Below are 26,460 nucleotides of genomic sequence, written 5' to 3'. Positions count from 1 at the left end.
AGAAATTGATGGATATTTTCTAACATGTGAATACACACATGTGCACATGTACACACACACACACACACACACACACACCCCTTTGTGCTTAAAGCCAGCATTTCATTTAATGGGGAAATAGAACTTCCCAGTAAGATCAGGAACAAGGTAAGTTTGCCCACTGTCTCCACTACTATTCAACATTATACTAGAGGTATTAGCCAATTACACAAGAGAATCAATTACAGGCATGATATTTGGCAAAGAAAAGTAAAACTATCTCTATTTTGCAAATGGTATTAATGTACACAGAAAACTCTAGGGAATCAATGATAAAACTAACATTTCAATAAAGTAGCAGGCTGTAAAATTATCATATAGAAATCAACAGCCTTCAACTATACAAACAGTGACTGGTAAGAGTATATAATAGAGAAAATCCCATCTATGTGACAACAGAGAAGATAAATTACTTAGGAATAAATATAATAAGAAATCTAAAAACATATACATGAGGAAAACTTTAGCAAAAGAAAAGTAGCCTTGAACAAATGGAAAGCCATTTCTTGTTCTTGTGTAAAATAACTCAATATTATAAAAATGTCAGGTCTCCCTAAGTTAATTTATAAATTGAATGTAATCCAATAAAAATAACAATGATTTTTTATTTACTTTTTAAAAAATTGAAGTATAGTTGATTTACAATGTTGTGTTAATTTCTGCTGTACAGCAAAGTGACTCAGTTATACATATATATATATATATATATATATACATTCTTTTTTATATTCTTTTCCATTATGGTTTATCCCAGGACATTGAACATATTTCCCTATGCTATACAGTAGGACCTTTTTTTCCATCCATCCTACATGTAATAATTTGCATCTACTAACCTCAAACTCCCAATCAATCCCTCCCCCATCCCCCTCCCCCTGGGTAACCACAAGTCTATTCTCTATGTCTGTGAGTCTGTTTCTGCTTCACAGATAGGTTCATTTGTGTCATACTTTAGATTCCACATATAAGTGATATCATATGGTATTTGTCTTTCTCTTTCCGACTTACTTAGTATGATAATCTCTAGTTGTATCCATGTTGCTGCAAATGGCATTATTTCATTCTTTTTTGGCTGAGTAGTATTCCATTGTATATATGTACCACATCTTCTTTATCCTTCATCTGTCGATGGACATTTATGTTGTTTCCATGTCTTGGCTTACAATAAGATTTTTTAATGGAACAAGTTGGTGCTAGATTTCATATGGAAAAATAAACATGCAATCCAAGAATAGCAAGGAAAACTCTAAAAGGAAAAGATATAAGGTGACTAGCCATACAAGATGTTAAAACATACTATAAAACATCTATAATTAGAGCAATGTGGTGCTAGCACTTGAACAAACAAGCCCGTTATCACAGTTTGTCAAGTCTATCATAGAAAAATCAGAAATTAAGTCAAGTACATATGGAACTTTAGTATATGATAAAGGTAGCAACTCAAATCACTAGGGCAAAAAATGGACTTTTTCATAAATGATGCTGGAACAATTGGTTAGCCATTTGGGGAAAGGATAAGATTGAGCTATACCTCACACCATATTCAAGAATAAATTCCAAATGATCTAAATGTAAACTGAATCCATATAAGTGTTAGGAGAAAACTAGGTGAATTTCTCTTTAATCTGCATATAGAGGAAGGCTTGCTAACTATGACTCAAATCCAGATTCATTAAGTGCACTAAAAAAAAAAAGATTGTTAATTTTTAAAAATATTTATTTATTTGGTTGTGCTGGGTCTTAGTTGCAGCAGGCAGGCTCCTTAGTTGTGGCTTGCTGGCTCTTTAGTTGTGACATGGGTACTCTTAGTTGTGGCATGCATGTGGGATCTAGTTCCCTGACCAGGGATTGAACGTGGGCGCCCTGCATTGGGAGCATGGAGTCTTAACAACTGCACCACCAGGGAAGTCCCCCGATAAATTTGATTAAAATAAAAAATAATGATTTTTCATGGCAAATATCACCATAAACAAAGTCATAAGACAATCGACAGACTGGAAGAAAATATTTGCAACATACATTACAGATAAAAGACCAATATGCCAGTATATAAGTAACTTAAAAATTGAGGGGGAAAGAGGGAAAAAACAAAAATAAAAACAAAGAAAAACTGGCAACATATAAAAGGCAATTCAAAAAATTATATATGAAAATGAAAAAATTTTCAACCTCACTCATAAGAGAAAAGCAAATTAAAACTACACTAAAATACCATTTCTTACCTATCGCATTATCAAGTTTTTAAAATGACAACCAACTCTGATGGTGAGGAAGTGGATAAACAAGCATCTCATAAATTGTTGGAGGAAATGTGAATTAGTACAACTTTTGTAAAGGGTAATTTGGCAGTATCTAACAAAACTACCCATGCACTTACCTTTTGAATTAGCAATCCCGTTTCTAGGAATTTACCCTGAAGATATACCCGACAATAAGAAAATACATTGCGTGATGTTTATTATCAAAGCACTGTTTGCAGTTGCAGAATATTTTCAACAATCCAAATGCCACACTTTGTTTTAGTCTGCTTTGGCTACCATAACAAAATACCATAAACTGGGTGGCTTAAACAACAGAAATTTATTTCTCACAGTTCTGAAGGTTGGGAGGTCCGTGATCATGGTGCCAGCAGATTTGATGTCTAGTGAAGGCCCACTTCCTGGCTTGCAGATAGCTGCCTTCTCTCTGGCTCACCTGTCTTTTCCCCTGTACAAACTCATGGAGAGAGAGCTCTTGTGTCTCTTCCTCTTCTTATAAGAGCACTAATCCCATGAAAGGGGTTCTACCCTCATCCAAATCTAATCATCTCCCAAGGCGCACCCCCCCCAACTCTTAATACAATCATAATGGGGGTTAGGACTTCAACACAGGAATTTTGAGAGGACACAAACATTCAGTCCATAATAACAGTGGCTAAATAAACAATGGTACATTCCCACAATGGAAGTTGTTTAAAAAAAAAAAAAAGGACAGAGGATTTGGTTCATTCTTTTGTTTCTGTTTGTTTGTTTTTTATATTCCACATATGAGTGAAATCATTTGGTATTTTTCTTTCTGGTGGTGGTTACCTGAGGAAAAGGGGTGTGGGGGAAGGTGAAATGGGTAAAGGGGATCAACTGTGTGGTGACAGATGGAAACTAAATTTTTGATGGTGAGCAGAGAAGTAGAAATATGTTGCATACCTGAAACTTAGTGTTATAAACCAATGTTACCTCAATAAAAAATAAAATTTTAAAATTTTTTTGAAAGAGGAAAGTCTCTATGAATTGATATGATTTCCAGAATTTACTGTTAAGTTTAACAAAAACAAAAAAAGCAAAGTGCAAAACGTTATCTAGAGGGACTTCCCTGGTGGTCCAGTGGTTAAGAATCTGTCTTGCAATGCAGGGGACACCGGTTCGATCCCTGGTCAGGGAACTAAGATTCCACATGCCATGGGGCAACTAAGCCTGCACACTACAACTAGATAGCCCACATGCTGCAACTACAGAGCCCATGAGCTCTGGAGTCCACACACCACAACTACAGAGCCCACGCACCACAACGAAGAGCCTGCATGCCACAACGAAAGATCCCGTGTGCCACAACTAAGCCAATAAATAAATAAATAAATAAACTTTTTTTTAAAAAAAGGTTATCTACAGTATACTACCTATTGTGTAAGAAAGAAGAAATAAAAATAAAGAAGGAAAAAATAAGAAAATATACATGTGTCTACTCACTTGAGCATAAAGAAACAGACGAGATAAAGTATAAGCTGAGACTAGATACCTATGGGGCATGTCAGGAAATGGATGGAAAAGACAGAGGAAATATGGGTGGGAGAAAGACACTTATCTGAATATAATTTTTGGTACAATCCAGACTTTTGGAACCATGTTAGTGTTTCACATACTCAAAAAAGGAAAATAAGTAAAATCATCAAGTAAGGGGAAAATTTAATAAAACTAAAATTTAACCCAATCCCTCCCCCCAAATGAACCAAACTGCATATCACATGAATAACATAACCACACTGAAGGGAGATTGTGAAAAGAACCCAGGTAACATTTGAACACAGTATTAGGACTACATGTCCTCAGGCTAAAACCCCAAAACGTCCCTAAACAAGCACTGAACTCTAATTAGTAGGCTTATTTTTCACAGAGACAAAAATTAACACCTCTGAAACTACTTTATGTACATTCTAGGACTGAGTAAATAAAAAATATATTGTGTAAATGGGAGCCAGTTTTCTCACTGTCAGAGAAGGGAGTTGTAAATACGAAAGGAAGGATAAAATAAACCCTGTGCCTTGAATTGGAATTACAGCTATCAATGTGAACTCATGGGGAGATAGATGACAGATAGATAGATAGATTAGATAGGTAGATAGATAGATAGATAGGAGAGAAGGGAGGGAGGGAGGAATGGAGGAAGGAATGAAGGAAGGGAGATATTAGATGAATATTAAAATGGATATAGCTGTATGAAGGTGTATATATATACTCATATAATACTACTTCTAGCACAGATCAAGTTCTCAATAATGTCCTTTTCCAGGCTCTCTATTTCATTCTAATTGGTGTATTTTTCTGTTCCTGTGCCTACAGCACTCTTCTTGTAAATTATCACATTAATATTTTTGTTTATTTTTTAATTGAAGTATATGTGATTTACAATGTTGTTAGTTTCTGGTGTACAGCAAAGTGACTCAGTTTTATATATATATATATATATATATACACACACATACACACACACAAACATATACACATATATTTTTTTCAGCTTCTTTTCCATTATAGGTTATTACAAGATATTGAATAATTGAATATAGTTCCCTGTGCTATACAGTAGGGAACCTTGTTGTTTATCTATTTTTTCTTTTTTATAGATTTTTTTGATGTGGACCATTTTTAAAGTCTTTATTTAATTTGTTACAATATTACTTCTGTTTTATGTTTTGGTTTTTTGGCCACGAGACATGTGGGATCTTAGCTCCCCAACCAGGGATCGAACCCACACCCCCTGCATTGGAAGGCATAGTCTTAACCACTGGACAACCAGGGAAGTCCCTGTTTATCTATTTTATACATAGTAGTGTGTATATGTTAATTCCAAGCTCCTAATTTATTCCTCCCCCACCTTTCCCCTTTGGTAACCATAAATTTGTTTTCAATGTCTGTGAATCCGTTTCTGTTTTGTAAATAAGTTCATTTGTATCATTTTTTAAAGATCCCACATATAAGTGATGTATATATTTATCCTTCTTACTTACTTCACTTAGTATGATAATCTCTAGTTGCATCCATGTTGCTGCAAATGGCATTATTTCATTCTTTTTTATGGCTGATTCCAGTATTCCAGTGTGTATATATACCACATCTTCTTCATCCATTAATCTGTTGATGGACATTTAGGTTGTTTCCATGTCTTGGCTACTGTAAAGAGTGCTGCTATGAACATAGGGGTGCATGTATCTTTTCGAATTATAGTTTGTCCAGGTATACGCCTAGGAGTGGAATTGCTGGGTCATATGGCAACTCTATTTTTAGTTTTTTGAGGAACCTCCATACTGTTTTCCATAGTGGCTGTATCAGTCTACATTCCCACCAATAGTGTAGGAGGGTTCCCTTTTCTCCACACCCTCTCCAGCATTTATTATTTGTAGACCTTTTGATGACGGCCATTCTGACGGGTGTATGGTGATACCTCATTGTAGTTTTGATTTGCATTTCTCTAATAATCAGCAATATTGAGCATCCTTTCATATGTTTGTTGGCAATCTGTATATCTTCTTTGGAGAAATGTCTATTTAGGTCTTCTGCCCATTTTTTGATTCGGTCTTTTTTTTCATATTGAGCTGTATGGGCTGTTTTGTGTTGTTTTTTTTTTTATAGTTATTTTACAATTAGTTTGTAAATTCCCTTGAAAACCCTGGTAAAGAATTTGATTTAAAATAGACTTAATTTACAAATTAATATAGGCAGAATTGATATCTTTCAGCAGACTAACCCTAAGCATTTCTAATTTCCTATGCTATTATAAACAGTACTTTTGCTTCAATTTCCAATTGATTGTTGCTAGTTCATAAAAATGTAATTGAGTTTTATATGTTGATATATACTGCAACCATGCTAAACTCACTCATTTCTACTACAGAAAATTTTTCTGTAGATTCCATGAGATTTTTACACAGATAATCAAGTCACCTGCAAATAAAGATAGGTTTATCCCTTCCTTTCTAGACTGTATGAATTCTTTTCTTTTTTTCTTACCTTATTATATTGGCTAGTCTCCAGTACAGTGTCAAATAGAAGTAGTGAGAATGGACATACTTGCCTTTTCCCTGACCTTAGCAGGAAAGCATTGTCTTTCAACATTAAGTATGCTGTTAGCTGTAGGTTTTTTGTAGATGCCCTGTATCAGTTTGAGAAAGTTTTCATCTATTCTTGGTTTCCTGGGTTTTATCATGAAAGGAGGTTGGATTTTGTCAAATGTTTTCTTTTTATCTATTGAGATGATCAGATGGTTTTTCAACATGAGGAATGATATTGATTGATTTTCAAATGCTGAAACAACCTGCAATCTTCGGGTAAAATCCACTTAGCCATCATGTATTATTCTTATTACAGATTTTCAGATTCGATTTGTTAAAATTTTAAGAAAATTTTACATCTATATTTATGAGGGATATTCGTCTGTAGTTTTCTTTTCCTGAACTGTCTTTGTCTGCTTTCATTATCAGAGTAATGCTCTCTTCATAGAAGTATTTTTTGGGGGAAGGAATATGTACAGTTGTTCATAATATTCACTTGCTAGCCTTTTAATATCTGTAGGATTTGTAGTAATGTCATCTCTTTCATTCCCGATATTGGTATTTTGTGTCTTTTTTTTTTCTGATCAGTCTGGCTAAAAGTTTATCAATTTTACTTTTTTTTTCAAAGAACCAGTTTTCAGTTTTTGTCGGTTTTCTGTATTGTTTTGTTTCTATCCATTGACTTTCTGTTTTGATTTTTATCTCCTTTTGCTTGCTTTGTGTTTTATTTGCTCTTCTTTTTGTCGTTTCTTAAATTGGAAGCTGAGGTCAATGATTTCAGATCTTCTTTTTTAAAATATTTATTTATTATTACTTTTTTTTTTTTTTTTGGCTGAATCAGGTCTTACTTGAGGCACACAGGATCTTCGTTGTGGCATGTGGCATCTTGTGTTGCGATGCCCAGGCTCTTCACTGTGGCATGTGTGCTTCTTTCTAGTTGTGGCACACAGGCTTCTCTCTAGTTGTGGCACATGGACTTCTCTCTAGTTGTGGTGTGCAGGATTTCTCACTCTAGTTGTGGCATGCAGGCTCCAGGATGCGTGGGCTCTGTAGTTGTGGTGCATGGGCTCCATAGTGTGTGGGCTCTGTAGTTTGTGGCACACCAGCTCTCTAGTTGTGTCACGTGGGCTTAGTTGCCCCACGGCATGTGGGATCTTAGCTCCCTGACCAGGGATCAAACCGATGTGCCCTACATTGGAAGGTGGACTCTTTACCACTGGACCACCAGGGAAGTTCCAGACCTTTCTTCTTTACTAATATAGTTTAATGCTATATATTTGTCTCTAAGTACCGCTGCTTGCATTCCCCAAATTTGGTATGTTGGTTTTTCTTTTTTTAACATCTTTATTGGAGTATAGTTGCTTTACAATGTTGCATTAGTTTCTGCTGTATAACAAAGTGAATCAGCTATATGTATACATATATTTCCATACCCCCTCCCTCTTACATCTCCCTCCCACCCTCCTTATCCCACCCCTCTAGGTGGTCACAAAGCACCAAGCTGATCTCCCTGTGCTATGCAGCTGCTTCCCACTAGCTATCTATTTTACATTTGGTAGTGTATACATGTCAATGACACTCCTTCACTTCGTCCCAGCTTACCCTTCCCCCTCCCCATGGCCTCAAGTCCATTCTCTACATCTGCATCTTTATTCCTGTCCTGCCCCTAGGTTCATCAGAACCTTTTTTTTTTTTTTAGATTCCATATATATGTGTTAGCATACGGTACTTGTTTTTCTCTTTCTGACTTACTTCACTCTGTATGACAGACTCTAGGTCCATCCACCTCACAACAAATAACAATTTCGTTTCTTTTTATGGCTGAGTAACATTCCATTGTACATATGTGTCACATCTTCTTTGTCCATTCATCTGTCAATGGACACTTAGGTTGCTTCCATGTCTCGTATATTGTAAATAGTGCTGCAATGAACATTGTGGTACATGACTCTTTTTGAATTATGGTTTTCTCAGGGTATATGCCCAGTAGTGGGATTGTTGGGTCATATGGTAGTTCTATTTTTAGTTTTTTAATGAACCTCCATACTGTTCTCCACAGTGGCTGTATCAATTTACATTCCCACCAATAGTGCAAGAGAGTTCCCTTTTCTCCACACTCTCTCCAGCATCTATTGTTTGTAGATTTTTTGATGATGGCCATTCTGACCAGTGTGAGGTGATACCTCAAAGTAGTTTTGATTTACATTTCTCTAATGATTAGTGATGTTGAGCATCCTTTCATGTGTTTGTTGCCAATGTGTATATCTTCTTTGAAGAAATGTCTGTTTAGGTCTTCTGCCCATTTTTGGATTGGGTTGTTTGTTTTTTTGATATTAAGCTGCATGAGCTGCTTATATATTTTGGAGATTAATCCTTTGTCAGTTGCTTCATTTGAGAATATTTTCTCCCATTCTGAGGGTTGTCTTTTCATCTTGTTTATGGCTTCCTTTGTTGTGCAAAATCTTTTCAGTTTCATTAGGTCCTACTTGTTTATTTTTGTTTTTATTTCCATTTCTCTAGGAGGTGGGTCAATAAGGATCTTGCTGTGATTTATGTCATAGAGTGTTCTGCCTATGTTTTCCTCTAAGAGTTTGATAGTGTCTGGCCTTACATTTAGGTCTTTAATCCTAAATGTGAGTTTATTTTTGTATATGGTGTTAGGAAGTGTTCTAATTTCATTCTTTTACATGTAGCTGTCCAGTTTTCCCAGCACCATTTATTGAAGAGGCTGTCTTTTCTCCATTGTATACTCTTGCCTCCTTTATCAAAGATAAGGTGAATATATGTGCCTGGGTTTATCTCTGGGCTTTCTATCCTGTTCCATTTATCTATATTTCAGTTTTTGTGCCAGTACCATACTGTCTTGATTACTGTAGCTTTGTAGTATAGTCTGAAGTCAGGGAGCCTGATTCCTCCAGCTCCGTTTTTCTTTCTCAAAATTGCTTTTGCTATTCGGGGTCTTTTGTGTTTCCATACAAATTGTGCAATTTTTTGTTCTAGTTCTGTGAAAAATGCCAGTGGTAGTTTGATAGGGATTGTACTGAATCTGTAGATTGCTTTGGGTAGTACAGTCATTTTCACAATGTTGATTCTTCCAATCCAAGAACATGGTATATCTCTCCATCTGTTTGTATCATCTTTAATTTCTTTCATCAGTGTCTTATAGTTTTCTGCATACAGGTCTTTTGTCTCCATAGGTAGGTTTATTCCTAGGTACTTTATTCTTTTTGTTGCAATGGTAAATGGGAGTGTTTCCTTAATTTCTCTTTCATATTTTTTATCATTAGTGTATAGGAATGCAAGAGATTTCTGTGCATTAACTTTGTATCCTGCTACTCTACCAAATTGATTAATTAGCTCTAGTAGTGTTCTGGTAGCATCTTTAGGATTCTCTATATATAGTATCATGTCATCTGCAAACAGTGACAGTTTTACTTCTTCTTTTCCAGTTTGTTCTTTTCATTTCTTTTTCTTCTCTGATGGCTGTGGCTAAAACTTCCAAAACTATGTTGAATAACAGTGATGAGAGTGGGCAACCTTGTCTTCTTCCCTATCTTAGCAGAAGTGGTTTCAGTTTTTCACCATTGAGAATGATATTGGCTGTGGGTCATATATGGCCTTTATTATGTTGAGGTAGGTTCCCTCTATGCTTACTTTCTGGAGAGTTTTTATCATAAATGGGTGTTGAATTTTGTCAAAATATTTTTCTGCATCTATTGAGATTATCATAAAGTTTTAATCCTTCAGTTTGTTAATACGGTGTATCACATTGATTGATTTGAGTATATTAAAGAATCCTTGCATTCCTGGGATAAATCCCACTTGATCATGGTGTATGATCCTTTTATTGTGCTGTTGGATTCTGTTTGCTAGTATTTTGTTGAGGATTTTTGCATCTATGTTCATCAGTTACATTGCCCTGTAGTTTTCTTTCTTTGTGACATCTTTGTCTGGTTTTGGTATCAGGGTGATGGTGACCTTGTCGAATGAGTCAGGGAGTGTTCCTCCCTCTGTTATATTTTGGAAGAGTTTGAGAAGGATAGGTGTTAGCTTTTCTCTATATGTTTGATAGAATTCACCTGTGAAGCCATCTGGTCCTGGGCTTTTGTTTGTTGGAAGATTTTTAATGACAGTTTCAATTTCAGTGCTTGTGATTGGTCTGTTTATATTTTCTATTTCTTCCTGGTTCAGTCTCGGAAGGTTGTGCTTTTCTAAGAATTTGTCCATTTCTTCCAGGTCGTCCATCTTACTGACATATAGTTGCTTGTAGTAATCTCTCATGATCCTTTGTATTTCTGCAGTGTCAGTTGTTACTTCTCCTTTTTCATGTCTAATTCTGTTGATTTGAGTCTTCTCCCTCTTTTTCTTGATGAGTCTGGCTAATGGTTTATCAATTTTGTTTATCTTCTCAAAGAACCAGCTTTTAGTTTTACTGATCTTTGCTATTGTTTCCTTCATTTCTTTTTCATTTATTTCTTATCTGATCTTTATGATTTCTTTCCTTCTGCTAACTTTGGTGGGGTTTTTTGTTCTTCTTTCTCTAATTGCTTTAGGTGTAAGGTTAGGTTGTTTATTTGAGATTTTTCTTGTTTCTTGAGGTAGGATGGTATTGATATAAACATCCCTCTTAGAACTGCTTTTGCTGCATCCCATAGCTTTTGGGTCGTGGTGTTTTCATTGTCATTTGTTTCTAGGTATTTTTTGCTTTCCTCTTTGATTTCTTCAGTGATCTCTTGGTTATTTAGTAGCGTATTGTTTAGTCTCCATGTGTTTGTATTTTTTTACAGTTTTTTTCCTGTAATTGATATCTAGTCTCATAGCGTTGTGGTTGGAAAAGATAATTAATACGACTTCAATTTTCTTAAATTTACCAAGGCATGATTTGTGCCCCAAGATATGATCTATTCTGAAGAATGTTCCATGAGCACTTGAGAAGAAAGTGTATTCTGTTGTTTTGGATGGAATGTCCTATAAATATCAATTAAGTCCATCTTGTTTAATGTGTCATTTAAAGCTTGTGTTTCCTTATTTATTTTCATTTTGGATGATCTGTCCATTGGTGAAAGTGGGGTGTTAAAGTCCCCTACTATGATTGTGTTACTGTTGATTTCCCTTTTTATGGCTGTTAGCATTTGCCTTATGTATTGAGGTGCTTTATGTTGGGTGCATAAATATTTATAATTGTTATATCTTCTTCTTGGATTGATCCTTTGATCATTATGTAGTGTCCTTCTTTGTCCCTTGTAATAGTCTTTATTTTAAAGTCTGTTTTGTCTGATATGAGAATTGCTACTCCAGCTTTCTTTTGACTTCCATTTAAATGGAATACCTTTTTCCATCCCCTCACTTTCAATCTGTATGTGTCCCTAGTATGAAGTGGGTCTCTTGTAGACAGCATATATATGGGTCTTGTTTTTGTATCCCTTCAGCCAGTCTATGTCTTTTGCTTGGAGCATTTAATCCATTTACATTTAAGGTAATTATTGATATGTATGTTCCTATTACCATTTTCTTAAATGTTTTGGGTTTGTTTATGTAGGTCTTTTCCTTCTCTTGTGTTTCCTGCCTAGAAAAGTTCCTTTAGCATTTGTTGTAAAGCTGGTTTGGTGGTGCTGAATTCTCTTAACTTTTGCTTGTCTGTAAGGATTTTAATTTCTCCATCAAATCTGAATGAGATCCTTGCTGGGTAGAGTAATCTGGGTTGTAGGTTTTTCCCTTTCATCACTTTAAATATGTCCTGCCACTCCCTTCTGGCTTGCAGAGTTTCTGCTGAAAGATCAGCTGTTAACCTTATGGGGATTCCCTTGTATGTTATTTTTTGTTTTTCCCTTGCTGCTTTTAATATTTTTTCTTTGTATTTAATTTTTGATAGTTTGATTAATATGTGTCTTGGTGTGTTTCTCCGTGGATTTATCCTGTGTGGGACTCTCTGCACTTCCTGGACTTGACTATTTCCTTTCCCATGTTAGGGAAGTTTTCAACTATAATCTCTTCAAATATTTTCTCAGTCCTTTTCTTTATCTCTTCTTCTTCTGGGACCCCTATAATTCGAATGTTGGTGCATTTAATGTTGTCCCAGAGGTCTGTGAGGCTGTCCTAAATTCTTTTCATTCTTTTTCTTTATTCTGCTCTGTGATAGTTATTTCCACTATTTTATCTTCCAGGTCACTTCTCCATTCTTCTGCCTCAGTTATTCTACTATGGATTCCTTCTAGAGAATTTTTAATTTAATTTATTGTGTTGTTCATCATTGTTTGTTTGCTCTTTAGTTCTTCTAGGTCCTTGTTAAATATTTCTTGTATTTTCTCCATTCTATTTCAAAGATTTTGGATCATCTTTACTATCATTACTCTGAATTCTTTTTCAGGCAGACTGCCTATTTCCTCTTCATTTGTCTGGTCTGGTAGGTTTTTACCTTGCTCCTTCATGTGCAGCATATTTTTCTGTCTTCTCCTTTTGTTTAACTTACTGTTTTGGGGGTCTCCTTTTTGCCAGCTGCAGGTTCATAGTTCCCATTGTTTTGGGTGTCTGCCCCCAGTGGGTGAGGTTGGTTCAGTGGCTTGTGTAGGCTTCCTAGTGGAGGGGACTGGTGCCTCTGTTCTAGTGGGTGGGGCAGGATCTTGTCTTTCTGGTGGGCAGGGCCGCATCCAGTGGTGTGTTTTGGGGTGTTTGTGAACTTAGTATGATTTTAGGCAACCTCCCTGCCAATGGGTGGAATGTGTTCCGGTCTCACTAGTTTTTTGGCATGGGGCATCGAGCACTGGAGCTTGCTGGGCATTGGGTGGAGCTGGGTCTTAGCATTGAGACAGAGATCTCTGGGAGAGCTCTCACCGATTGATATTATGTGGGGCTGGGAGGTCTCTGGTGGTCCAATGTCCTGAACTCAGCTCTCCCACCTAAGAGGCTCAGGCCTGACACCAGGCGGGGGCACCAAGATCCTGTCAGCCACACAGCTCAGAAGAAAGGGAGGAAAAAAAGAAAGAAAAAAATAATTAAAAAATTATTAATATAAAAAAATAATAATTTTTTTAAAAAATGAAGAGAGTAACCAAACTAATAAACAAATCCACCAATGATAACAAGCGCTAAAAACTAAACTAAGATAAACATAAATATCAGAAACAAGTCAGTCGCAGACAGTAAACCCCAAGTCTACAGTTGCTCCTAAAGTCCACTGTCCCAATTTTGGGATGATTCATTGTCTATTCAGGTATTCCACAGATGCAGGTACATCAAGTTGATTGTGGGGATTTAATCTGCTGCTCCTGAGGCTGCTGGGGAAAATTTCCCTTTCTCTTCTTTGTTCGCACAGCTCCCAGGGTTCAGCTTTGGTTTTGGCCCCGCCTCTGCATGTAGGTCGCCCTCAGGCATCTGTTCCTCACCCAGATAGGAGGGAGTGAAGGCAGTGGCTGATTAGGGGGCTCTCACTCACTCAGGCCGGGGGTAGGGAGGGGTACAGTAGTCATAATTAGAATGTGGGGCGAGCTTGCGGTGGCAGAGGCCAGCATGACATTGCAACAGTCTGAGGCACGCCGTGTGTTCTCCCGGGGAAGTTGTCCCTGGATCATGGGACCCTGGCAGTGGCGGTCTGCACAGGCTCCCGGGAGGGGAGGTGTGGATGTGACCTGTGCTTGTACACAGGCTTCTTGGTGGCTGCAGCAGCAGCCTTAGCGTTTCATTGCCCGTCTCTGGGGTCCACGCTGATAGCCGCAGCTCACACCCATCTCTGGAGCTCATTTAGGTGGTGCTCTGAATCCCCTCTCCTCATGCACCCCGAAACGATGGTCTCTTGCCTCTTAGGCAGGTCCAGACTTTTTCCCAGAATCCCTCCCGGCTAGCTGTGCCATACTAGCCCCTTCAGGCTGTGTTCACGCAGCCAACCCCAGTCCTCTCCCTGGGGTCTGACCTCCGAAGCCCGAGCCTCAGCTCCCAGTACCCACCCAACCCGGCGAGTGAGCAGACAAGCCTCTCAGGCTGGTGAGTGCTGGTTGGCACTGATCCTCTGTGCGGGAATCTCTCTGCTTTGCCCTCTGCACCCTTATTGCTGCGCTCTCCTCCGTGACTCCGAAGCTTCCCCCCTGCCACCTCCCGTCTCCACCAGTGAAGGGGCTTCCTAGTGTGTGGAAACTTTTCCTCCTTCACAGCTCCCTCCCAGAGGCAGAGGTCCTGTCCCTATTCTTTTGTCTCTGTCTTTTCTTTTTTCTTTTGCCCTACCCAGGTATGTGGGGAGTTTCTTGCCTTTTGGGAAGTCTGAGGTCTTCTGCCAGTGTTCAGTAGGTGTTCTGTAGGAGTTGTTCCACATGTAGATGTATTTCTGATGTACTTGTGGGGAGGATCTCCGCATCTTACTCCTCTGCCATCTTGAAGGTCCCCCTCCAGTATGTTGGTTTTTGTTCTGTGTTCTTTTATGTGATTGACAGGTGTAGCCACAAGAGGCAACACACGAGAGGCTCAGGAAAACAAATTTATTATGCTCCCAGGTCCTAAAATTGGACAGCATACCATTCCATGTAGGGCCACATGGGAAAGCCTGAGTGGTCAGCAGGCAGAAAGCAGGAGCGAGGGGAAAGCCAAAGCTAGAATCTTTATTGGAGTTTCTGTGGGACAGGCAAGGCAGGGCAGAATGAACAGTTTAGAACTGGCTAGTTTGAATAATTTCAGCTGGCTCTACACTGTAAGGGTGGTCCCTAGTTGCCTGGTACCTGGCCCTGGGATGATTAAGACAGAGTATATTGCCTCCTGGGGTGTATGGGGCAGATAGAGGAGATATGGCTCTGGACTGTTTAGTCTGTAGATCAAAGACATGCTCCTGGCTGTGCCCTTTGCTGTCTCAAGAATTGGCTAGGCTCACTATTTACAATAGCCAAGACATGGAAGCAATCTAAATGTCCATCAACAGATGAATGGATTAGGAAGATGTGGTATACACACACACACACACACACACACACACACAACACACACACACACACATATAGTGGAATACTACTCAGCCACAAAAAAGAATGAAATAACACCACATGGATGGACCTAGAGATTATTATACTAAGTGAAGTAAGTCAGAAAGAGAAAGACAAATACCATATGACATCAGTTATATGTGGAATCTAAACTATGACACAAATGAACTTACCTATGAAACAGGAACACTCACAGACATAGAGAACAGACTTGTGGTTACCAACAGGGAAAGGGGAGGGATGGACTGGGAGTTTGGGGTTAGCAGATGCAAACTAGTATATATAGAATGGATAAACACAAGGTCCTATTATATAATACAGGGAACTATATTCAACATCCTGTAATAAACCATAATGGAAAAGAATATGGAAAAATGTATATGTAACTGAATCACTTTGCTGTTTACCAGAAACAAACAGAGCATTGTAAATTAGCTATACTTCAGTTTAAAAAAAACAAAAAACAAAAAAAAGAATAGGCTAGTCTCAGCAAGGGGTATCTCTCCCTACCCAGAATAGTTTTTAAGATGTCAAAACATAATATACAGAAAATTATAAACAAAATCAATAGTTTTCAGACTTCCCTGGTGGCACAGTGGCTAAGAATCCACCTGCCAATGCAGGGGTCATGGGTTCGATCCCTGGTCCGGGAAGATCCCACATGCCGTAGAGCAACTAAGCACATGCGCCACAACTACTGAGCTTGCACTCTAGAGCCCACAAGCCACAACTATGGAACCCGTGTGCTACAACTACTGAAGCCCGTGTGCCTAGAGCCTGTGCTCCGCAACAAGAGAAGCCACCTCAATGAGAAGCACACACACCGCAACGAAGAGTAGCCCCTGCTCGCAGCAACTAGAGAAGGCCCACGTGCAGCAACGAAGACCCAACGCAGCCAGAAATAAATAAATAATTTATATATATAAAAAAAAAAATGTAGTTTTCATTTTCACTCAATTCAAAAATACTCATTTCCGGGCTTCCCTGGTGGCGCAGTGGTTGGGAGTCTGCCTGCCAATGCAGGGGACACGGGTTCGAGCCCTGGTCTGGGAAGATCCCACATGCCGCGGAGCAACTAAGCCCGTGAGCCACAACTACTGAGCCTGCGCGTCTGGAGCCTGTGCTCCGCAACAAGAGAGGCCGCGCATCGCGATGAAGAGTGGCCCCCGCTTGCCACAACTAGAGAAAGCCCTCGCACAGAAACGAAGACCCAACACAGCCAAAAATAAATAAATAAATAAATAAATAATTTTTAAAAACAACAACAACAACAACACTGAATCATACATTTTAAAAAAAAAATACTCATTTCCCTTTGATTTTTTTTTTTTAATTTAGAATTGTGTTACTTAGTTTTCAAATATTTGGGGGTTTCCCACAGATCTTTCTTTTACTGATTTTTAATTTACTTCCACTGTGGTCAAAGAACATTGCTTGTGTGACTTGAATCCTTTTAAATTTATTGGGACTGGTTGTATGGCCCAGAATTGAACCTTAGTAAATGATCTGTACGAACTTGAAAGGAATGTGTATTCTGCGGTTACTGGGTGGTGTTTTATAAATGTCAGTCAGGTGAAGTTGGTTAATAGTGTTGTTTAAGTCTTCTGTATCTTTACTGATTTTTGGTCTATTTATTCTATCAATTATTGAGAAAAAGGTATTAAAATCTCTGAAATGTGAATTTTTCTATTTCTTCTTTCAGGTGTATCAGTTTTTGCTTCAAGTATTTTTAAGCTGTAATTAGGGACATAAATGTTTAGAATTATTAGCTCCTCTTTATAAAATGACCCTGGTAATATTCTTTGCTCTGAAATCTACTTGGCCCAATATTAATATAGCTACTCCAGCTTTCGTTTGCTTCATGTTAGCATAGTATATATTGTTCCATTCTTTAAACCTATTTGCATCCTAATATTAAATCTTGTAGGCAGCATAATTTTGTTCTTCTTTTAAAAATATGACAATCTCTGATTTTTAATTGAGGGTGTTTAGACCATTTCCTATTTATTCTCTACTTATCCCATCTGCTCCTTATTTCCTTCTTCCTCTTTTTCTGACTTCTTTAGAATTGAGTATTTTTCATGACTTCATTTTATCTCCTATATTGGTTTATTAACCATAATTCTTTATGTTATTTTAGTGGTTGCTTCAATACCACAGGTGACTTTCAAGTAATGTTATACCACTTTATGTATAACACAAGAACCTTACAACAGTACACATCCACTTCTACCCTATTGGCTTTTGTACCATTGTTGTTACACATTTTACTTTTACATGTTATAAATTCCACAATACATTTCCTTTGTTCTAAACAGTTATCTTTATTTTTTTATTGTGGTAAAATATATATAACATAAAATTTACCATTTTAACCACTTTTAAGTGCACAATTTAGTGGCATTAAGTACATTCACACTGTTGTGCAACTGTGACCACTATCCATCTCCAGAAGTTAGCGATCAGTTCTTCTTTAAAAAAAAATGTAAATAATAGAAAACCCTTTATGTTTATCAATGTAGTTTGTAGTGGTCTTCAATCCTTTGTGTAGATACAAATTTCTAACTAGCATTATATTCCTTCCTCAAAGGACTTCCTTTAACATGACCTGTAGTGCCGGTCTGCTAGTAATGAATTCTTTCAGCACTCCTATATCTGAAGAAGAATTTCACTTTTATTTTTGAAAGATCTTTTCACTGGGTATAGAATTCTAAGTTGTTGGTTTTTTTCTTTCAATACTTAAAGATATTTCTCGATAGTCTTCTTGATTGCATAGTTTTTAATAAGAAATCTCATCAAATATTTGGGGGTTTCCAACAGATCTTTCTTTTACTGATTTTAAATTTAATTCCACTGTGGTCACAGAACATAGTCTGCCATCTTTATCTGTGTTTCCCTGCACAAAAAGTGTCCTCTCTGGCTCCTTTTTAAAAACAGTTCTGCCCTCACTTTTTCTTTCTCCTTTCACATTTTACCATTTAAGCAGCATGAAGAAATCAGGTGGCTACTTGAACATTTTGCTTGCAAATCTAAGCAAATCTTGCAAATCTAGACCACAAAGTTCATTAGACACATTCTGCTTTCCATATAACTGCAGATGACAGTGCCACTAAATTTTTGGCCACTGTGTAACAGAGATCCCCCTTCCTCCAGTTTCCAATAGCAGCTTCTTCACTTCCTTTTAAGCACTCATTGGCAGTGTTCTCAAAGTCCAGATTTCCACTAATAGTCTGTTGAAGGCAATTTAGGCATTCTCTAACATGTTCCTCAAAATCCAGCCTCTCCCCACTTCTTAGTTCCAAAGCCACTCCCACATTTTTGAGTATTTGTTACAACAGCATCCCACTCTTGGTACCAAAATCTATATTAGTTATCTATTGCTTTGTAATCATGGGCAACCGTGACTACTATCCATCTCCAGAACGTAGCAATCAATTCTCTTTCTTAAAAAAGAGATGTAGATAATAAGACATTTTTTAATTTAAAATTTTTAAAAATTTAAAATTTTGTGGCTTAAAATGACAACATTTATTATCTCACAGTTTCTGTGCATCAGGAATCCAGGACCTTAGCTGTGTCCTCTGGTTCAGGTCTCTCACAGGATACAATCAAGGGGTAGGTTAGGGTGGTAGTCATCTAACCAATGTAGTCATTGGTTGTAGGCTCAACCAAGAGAGGAACAGTTTCCAAGCTCACTCCCGTGAGTATTGGCAGGATTCAGTCCACCATGGGCCATTGGACTGAGGCTCCCTCCATTCCTTGCCATGTGGGCCTCTCCACTGGGCAGCTTACTTTGTCAGAGCAAGCAAGTAAGAAATGTCAGAGAGAGTATGGAAACAAGTCTTTTCGTTATGAGTTGTATTTTCCTGGCTCTTTGCTTGCCTGGAAATTTCTGATTGGATGTCAGACACTGCGAGGTTTACCTTATTGGTTGCTAGATATTTTTGTGCTGTAATAATTAGCTTTGTCCTGGATTGTAGTAAGTTACTTGGAAATAACTGGATCCTTTTGGGTCTTGCCTTCAAACTTTTGGTAGGACTCATGCAGCATTAGTTTAGGTCTAACTTTCCACAAAACCGAAGCAAAACCTTGCTGAACACTCTACCAGATGCCCTGTGAGTTGAGGATTTTCAGTCTGGCTGGTGGGAACAGGAATAGTCCAGGCCCTGGATAAGCCCCCCCTGACCCTTTCATGTGGTTCCTTCCCCAGCCTTGGGTAGCTTCTTTACATGCATGTGCAGAGCAGTGCTCAGTGGAAGACTCAGGGCCCCTCAGCAAATCTCTTTGTGCAGCTCCCCTAGTTGGTACTTTGTCCTATAAATTCCATCTGCTATGGGGTGTAAGGGCTGGTTCGGGGAAAAGGCATCAGGAAGGGATAACAGGATAGATGGTTACCAGTGAGAGGTTCCCTCACAACTTCCCTCAAGGTGTAAGCAGGCAGGGTTATTGTGTTCCTTTTATTTTAAGTCCATAAACTTTGAAAAGAGTCCAATTCAATAGTCACTGGATACCTACTATATGCCAGATATTGGGGTACAGATAGAACTCAAACCAACAGGATATAAAAATGTAAAAACCAAAAATGAAAAAAAAAAAAAGGACAGCATAAAGGACATAGCACAGTACAGGAAACACTTTTAGGGGTAGGAGCAGGAGTTAGGTTTCCTGGAGATGATACATCTCAATTTACTTTTAGAGAATAAATAGGAATTTGTTACATGGTGTCAAATAAAAAACTAATCCCAGCTTGGCAAGGAGAGACTTTATTTGAAAGGATTGCTGCAAAGGGGAGGGCAGCTATTACAACAGGGAGACTTTATTTGAAAGGATTGCTGCGAAGGGGAGGGCAGCTATTACAACAGGGAGAATACCATATGATCAGCAAGCATCTCAAGAGTTAAGCAAAAAGTTTTTCTTTTAAAGGGAGGAGGAAACACGGGAGGGGCTGAGGAAGTGGGATGAATGGGAGTGGCAATGGCAGACGGCAGGTCAGACAGTGTTTTACCCTGAGTCCCACTGGACTCAGGAGGGGCTGTAGGCTGAGCGTGGGCCAAAAGTCAGGGGTCTGCAGAAAGGAGAGAATCCTAACCAAGGTCTGGTTAACAAGCATTTTGTTCCAATTGATCAGCGGGGACAAGCGCTTCAGCTAATCATTCCAAGCAAAGAATGGGAATCTGGAAGGTCTGTGTCTGGCCTCGTCACTGGTAGACAAGGAGGCACCCCTGAGCCTTATCTCAGACATATGGGGAAAGGTGGTTCTTTGCAGTAAGCTGTTTTCCGGAACACAAAAGATGGCGGGGGCAGGGGGGGCGGGTGTGTGGTTCTTTAAAAGTCCCAGTTTTCCAGGATCACAGGGCTTGGGTAAAATTCAACGTTATCTGTAGACAGGTTAGAGAACAAGACAACGGTGAGCAACAAGGAGATACACGAAGTGCTTGGCATTGCTTGAGTATCTCAGGCATGACAGGACATGAGAATCTGGAAGTAATACTGGTTATAATCCAGTCTGAGACATCTGGGTGCCACCCACTGGGGTGAGTGGCCTTAGCACGGATGTGCCTGAGCACAGGCCTCAGGTCTGGCTGCTGGGGGCCATTTCCAGGGTTTGCACGGACAGAGCGGCTCTCCACGGGTCAGCACCAACTGCTGGCCACACTGTGAGAGTGTGTTTGTCCCCAAAAGGTCAGCTCAGTGAAGTGGAATGCAGGGGAGGTGGCTCTTGCTCCGAAGCACTCTTGACAAAATGAATGTGGTCTTCTCCCCAAGTGGGCGATGACGGCTGGGAACACTGCTGCCGGGCGGCAGGGGTGGGCAGACTCCAAGTCGAGCGGCCTTAGCTCGCACAGGCTTCCACCACTCCCCAGGTGCGGGGCTGTCGCCTACTAGAACGAGCCTCCTCAAAGTAACACGTTCTTCTTCGTGACCTATGCCTGTGTGTGCCTGCCTGTCTTCTACGGACCAATCCTGCGTCGTGTGTCTTTTCCTGAACACCTTTTCTTTCATACCAGGAACAGAGAAGAAAAGCCCAGAGACATCTTTCAGAATAAAGGAACCAGCGTTAAAAGATCCAAGGGTACTAAACTGCTATTAGAAGAGGAATCCAGCCTCCCAGCCAAATCAACAATGTATCTGGGGGTAGAAATAAGAGTTGATTCTCTCAGAGAAGATCAACCATCACGAGCTGTGTGCACTGTGGCTCCCTACGAAGGTGATGGCCTTCGGGTGACCCAGAGGACCTACAGCTGTGGGTGCCTCCCATGGAACCCACCCGAGCTGAACAGGAAGGGGCCCGGCAGCACTGCAAACTGCTCAAGCTCCTCCATCGCTCTGGAGCACCGTCCCCTGTCACCACTGCACACTGACGGGCAAGTCTTCCCGTCTCTCCGGTGCTCGCTGTGGACGGGCCCCATCTAATTCCTCTGGGCCTGCCGCCAAGTGGAGCCCTGATGGAGGTCTGTCAAGACATAGCCCATGCCTATGACGAGGTGTAAGAACAAGGCGTACGATGAAGAGTGGTTAAACATCCCAGTGCTGTTTATTCAGGAGAACAGTAAGATAAATACACCTAAATATTACAGATTTTTATGTACAGGAATGACCACTCCCCAACAAGTTTGAAAAGCGGTCTGAAAAAAACAAAAAATACAGTCCCCCCACTCCCACTTTCAAACCCTGGAATGCCCAGGAAGACAGAATCAAGCTCTTGATGCATTTTCTTCAACACAGTCAACAGATATTGAGTCTAGATTGGTTTGGCCGATGCTATTGGAAAGAACACGGATGTGGAAAGAAAATGCTACGTTTACAATCCCTTTCCAATGCTGGTGCTAGGCACCCAAGCTTCACCTACATGACCCTATGGGCATCATTTCCTGAAGCGCTTGAAAAGCGGGTGCACGTGCTTATTGGAAGCCTTGCTCCGTGACGAGTGGTACTCCATGTACACTGTGTCGTCGGCCCCAGACATGGAGCTCATCGTGCCGAAGCGCCGAGACACCTGCAGGGCGACCCGGCGCACCGTTAGTTTACAAAGCGAAACACCCTCTGCCTATAACATTCATAATCATAATAAGATACATTTATAAGACTTATAAAAGTTTCATAGATTTTATTATTTTTAAAATAACATTTACTGACCACTTAGTATGTCTCAGGCATTGTTCTAAGCAGCTTATACTTATTTACGTGTCTTACCTCATCTAATCCTCACAACCATTGTAATCCCCATCTTACAGAAGAGGAAACAGGCACAGAGAAATGAGGTATTTGTCCAAGATCACACAACTCTTAAACAGATGGGACTTGAACCCAGGCAGTCAGCTTCAGATTCCCTGTACCTAGCCATACACCACCCTGCCTCTCTTAATGACAATTTCTAAACAGAATTTTAACAGTGAGGGCAGGAGTCCCTCAAAATCTCCTGAGACCCTACCATAAGGCTTTGAATCAACTGGAAATCCTTTCTAGCCCTGGGCCTGAATCTTGGCTCTGTGTCTCACTGGGTGGCCTTGGGCAAATACTGAATGTCTGCACCTCAATGAACTCATCTGTAAAATGGGGATAACCACATCTGCTTGACATGTGTGGTGTGAACAGAAATCACACAAGTCAAGGGTCTGACCCCGAGCCTGGGACACCACTCGCACCAGATTCCAAGCAAAGTACGCAGACAGCCACTGAAGCCACGCCTTGCACAGCCTCACCTTGGGTGACCCACTGTGAGGTGGAATTGACCAGACACCACCTTCAGACACAGAAACAGGAAGTTTCCCTGGGCTCCTGTGGAGAGTGCCCAGGAGGAGATCCAGCCCCCAACCCCCAGGTCTGGGGACAGAAAGGTCTCAGGCTGCGGGGAGGGCAGCACCTCCCTGGTGACACTGCTTCCTTCTTCCCTTGTTCCAGCCATCGCTCACCTTCCAGCTCTAACACCAACTTAGTTTCAGAAGCACCTGATGAAACGGTACTTCTCTCCTTGGAAGGGCCTGATAATAAGAATTCCTCATAATGACACTTTCCTTAGTTACACCGTATTATATTTGCCTGGCACATAGGAGGCATTCAATAAGTATATGCAGGCTAACTGAAGAGTTGTGCATTTTCAGAGAACTCTAAATTTTTCGAAGAATGTATGGAAACTACAATATGAGTTGATTCTCAGACCCATTTTACAGCCTCGAAGGCTCAGTTTCATTACTGCGGAGGAAGCCAGGGATAAGGTGACGCGCCCAAGGCCAAAAAGGCAGCCCCAGGTCCGTCACGCTCCTGCCAGTAGCCACCCTAGGCAGAGCCTGGGCTCCCACATCCAAATACTAACAGATACTTACGCCAGACTGCTATGTGAACAGAGCAGGAGACCAACCACACCCGCCGTGGGCTCAGACACATAAAACAAGACGACGCACAGAAAGGTTAGCAGGGGTGTTTCTGAGTATTCTCTTCTCTACAGTCTCCTGAGTGTTCCAAGTTCTTGAGAAAATCACAAAGGCACATGCACACAAAGGACTGTGCAGGCGTCTGTGTGTCTAAGACGCTGTCCTTCGGGAGAACTGGCATCTGGAGCCTCACCCACTCACTCACCTGGCTGGATCTGGAGCCAAACTCCCCCGCCACCACCTCCTCCTCGGCATCCAGGTCGGTGGCCGCCAGGACCTTCTGTAGGAGTTGCTGTTGCTCTTCTTTCGTTGAAAATGCCAACTCTTCCTCCTCCATGTTGGCCAGCTTTGTGATCACCTGCAGAGCAGAACCCTCTTGTTTTCTCTCCCTGGACCCGATCCCGCCTTCTCCTGGGCTCACCTGGTCTGGTCACTTGCCCCCTCAGGCCCAGCAGAGCAGGTGGCTAATAACGGAGAGCTCCTCTTCGGCAGTGCAGAGACCAGCCTCAGAGCCACTGTCAACAAGGAGCTTAACTAATGACTGCAAGGCAGGAGAGGTTGAGGAAATTCTAGAAAATTCTGCTCCCAACACATGGCAGCTAAATGATCACTTACAGAAGATCAACAGGGATCTCGGCAATCTTAAAACAACCATTCTGGTAGTTTTCCCACCTTGCACCAGGTAAATGAAGGACCAAAAACCAAAAGGCACAGCCGGCTGCCCTTCAAGAAGGCCTTCAACCTCCGGGCTTGGCACCCAGGGCTTCCAGCAGGAGGGGCACTTACAAATGATAGGATATTAAGAATGGATTTATAAGATTTTTTTCCAAAAGAGAAAGATAAAAGCATGGTGGAGGTTTGGTTTTCATTTCTTTGGAGATAACTTACTACAAGGCTTACCTATCCCTGCAGAAAGCTTGGATTGATTACATACAGCAGGGGTCCCCAACCCCCGGGCTGAGGACCGGTACCGGTCCGCGGCCTGTTAGCAAGCGGGCCGCACAGCAGGAGGTGAGAGGCAGGTGAGCGAGCGAAGCTTCATCTGCCGCTCCCCATGGCGCGCATTACCGCCTGGACCATCCCCCCCATCACTCGCATTACCCCCTCTCCCCACTGGTCTGTGGAAAAATTGTCTTCCATGAAACCAGTCCCTGGTGCCGAAAAGGTTGGGGACCACTGAGTCATAAGCGGAACTTCCTTTCCTTTCTCTCTCTTTCTTCTCATAATTTTAATTAAAAGAAAATTCCTAGAAGGATCTGGCTGTGCCCTTCAGGTGGCCACAGATCTGGAGTACAGATTCGGGACACTTCTGCCCTGGCCTGATCACCAGGGTCTTGAGTCTGAGAACCCTAAGTTGGCTGCTCTCAGCAGGCAGCCCTGGAGGTGAGCAAGGCAAAGGCAGCTCCAACCAACACAGACAACCATGTGCTCAGGTACCATGTTGTCGAGCTCACCCGTCAAAGAACCCAGAGCACTTCCTGATTTGCTGCTTCTCTTACCCTTACGACTCTCCCGGGAATCAGGAGGTATGGATGCTATTATCAGCTCGAACGTTACACAGACGGATAAAAAGGTCGAAATGAAAACCCTTCGAAAAACTGTCCCAAGTGTCCTGAACTAGAGTTCAGCATGAGAAGTCTGAAAAGTGTCACTGCCTCTGACTAAAAGGGGAGGGATCAGACAACCCTGTCCTCTTTTCTAAGGCTAATAAAGGGAACTCTATTAGTTCTGCCCTAAACCAATTTGAAAAAGATACAATCTAAAGTATCTGAAAAGGCAGCCTACAGCCTTTCACAAATCAAGAATCTGGGCACTTATATGTTCTAAGATATCCTTTTAATCCCCTGCTTCCAGCACCCTCCACCCACTACCACAGGTAAAAACCCTTTGGGACACTAAATCCTAACAAAAACTTAGTATTCCTATTGACACAAATAGGAAAGAAAGCAAATGCCTTAGCCAATGAAAGTTCACCAAAGCTTTAGAATTTCCCAAACTATTAAAATACCAGATTTACAGTACATGGATGGCTCTGATGTCTGTGAGGCCCACTGAGGCCCAGGCTTACCAGATGACTAAGGGCAGACTCTCCCAGCTACCTGGAGGGGGCACCCTCTGAGAAAGTAACCCCGAGGGGCTCAGACTAACACAGTGATGGCCACAGTTCCTTCATCTCGAGTCCTACTAGGCTAGCACATTTTCCCACCAACATCTAATGTTTTCTTTGCAAGACAACTGTAAAAAGTTAACAAGCTGAGACTCCACAGGCCTCTTGCTTCAGAGGCCCCATTCTTTGACCATTCACTGTGAGAAGTTGGAAACAGGAGGGATCCTGCACAGTATTTTTCCTTCAAAGCTCCCCACAATTCATGCAAGGACAAAGGTACCTTAATGTCCCCTAATGTCCTGTGCCTGCCTGAGATCTGTCCCATGCTCATGCTGACAGCGGCCCCCCGCTTCTCATGGAGGGCTGGGTACAAAAAAGCCTCGGTCCTACTCCGACCAGAGACCAAATGCTTACATACCTTAAAGCTATAACCTTGATCTACCAAGAACCTCTGCCGCTTGGTTGAGTAAGCCATTTCCTGTGTGTCCTGGGACACCAGCGAGTAGAAGAAGGCATTGTACTCCTCTGCAACCATCCCTGGGGGAGGGCACATAAAAGGACAATATTAGCTGTTAGAACGGCAGGAACTAAGGGTCCAGGGTTCAAAAGCAAGTACTGCAGTGGGAGAGCTCTGCAGTCAGAGGGGCCATTGCCCTGATTCTGCACGAGGACTTCATCAAA

The 26,460-nt window shown here is 40.8% G+C and overlaps 1 protein-coding gene across 1 annotated transcript in view; it reads right to left on the bottom strand.

Annotated features, from left to right (window-relative positions):
• Positions 1-21,820: 21,820 nt before the first annotated feature.
• The window catches only part of ERCC3 (ERCC excision repair 3, TFIIH core complex helicase subunit), a 37,530-nt gene continuing 32,890 nt past the window's right edge, over positions 21,821-26,460 (bottom strand). Inside the window, exons 13-15 of the mRNA XM_061199135.1 lie at positions 26,198-26,316; positions 23,878-24,030; positions 21,821-22,297 (exon numbers count right to left, since the gene is read on the bottom strand). Of these exons, the coding sequence (XP_061055118.1) occupies positions 22,166-22,297; positions 23,878-24,030; positions 26,198-26,316 (404 nt within the window). The 3' untranslated portion in view covers positions 21,821-22,165. The remainder of the gene's footprint in view (positions 22,298-23,877; positions 24,031-26,197; positions 26,317-26,460) is intronic.

The sequence above is a fragment of the Eubalaena glacialis genome, chromosome 1 (genome assembly GCF_028564815.1).
Source record: "Eubalaena glacialis isolate mEubGla1 chromosome 1, mEubGla1.1.hap2.+ XY, whole genome shotgun sequence".
In the NCBI taxonomy this organism is placed as follows: Eukaryota; Metazoa; Chordata; class Mammalia; order Artiodactyla; family Balaenidae; genus Eubalaena; species Eubalaena glacialis.
This window is presented reverse-complemented; position numbering and strand designations above follow the sequence as displayed.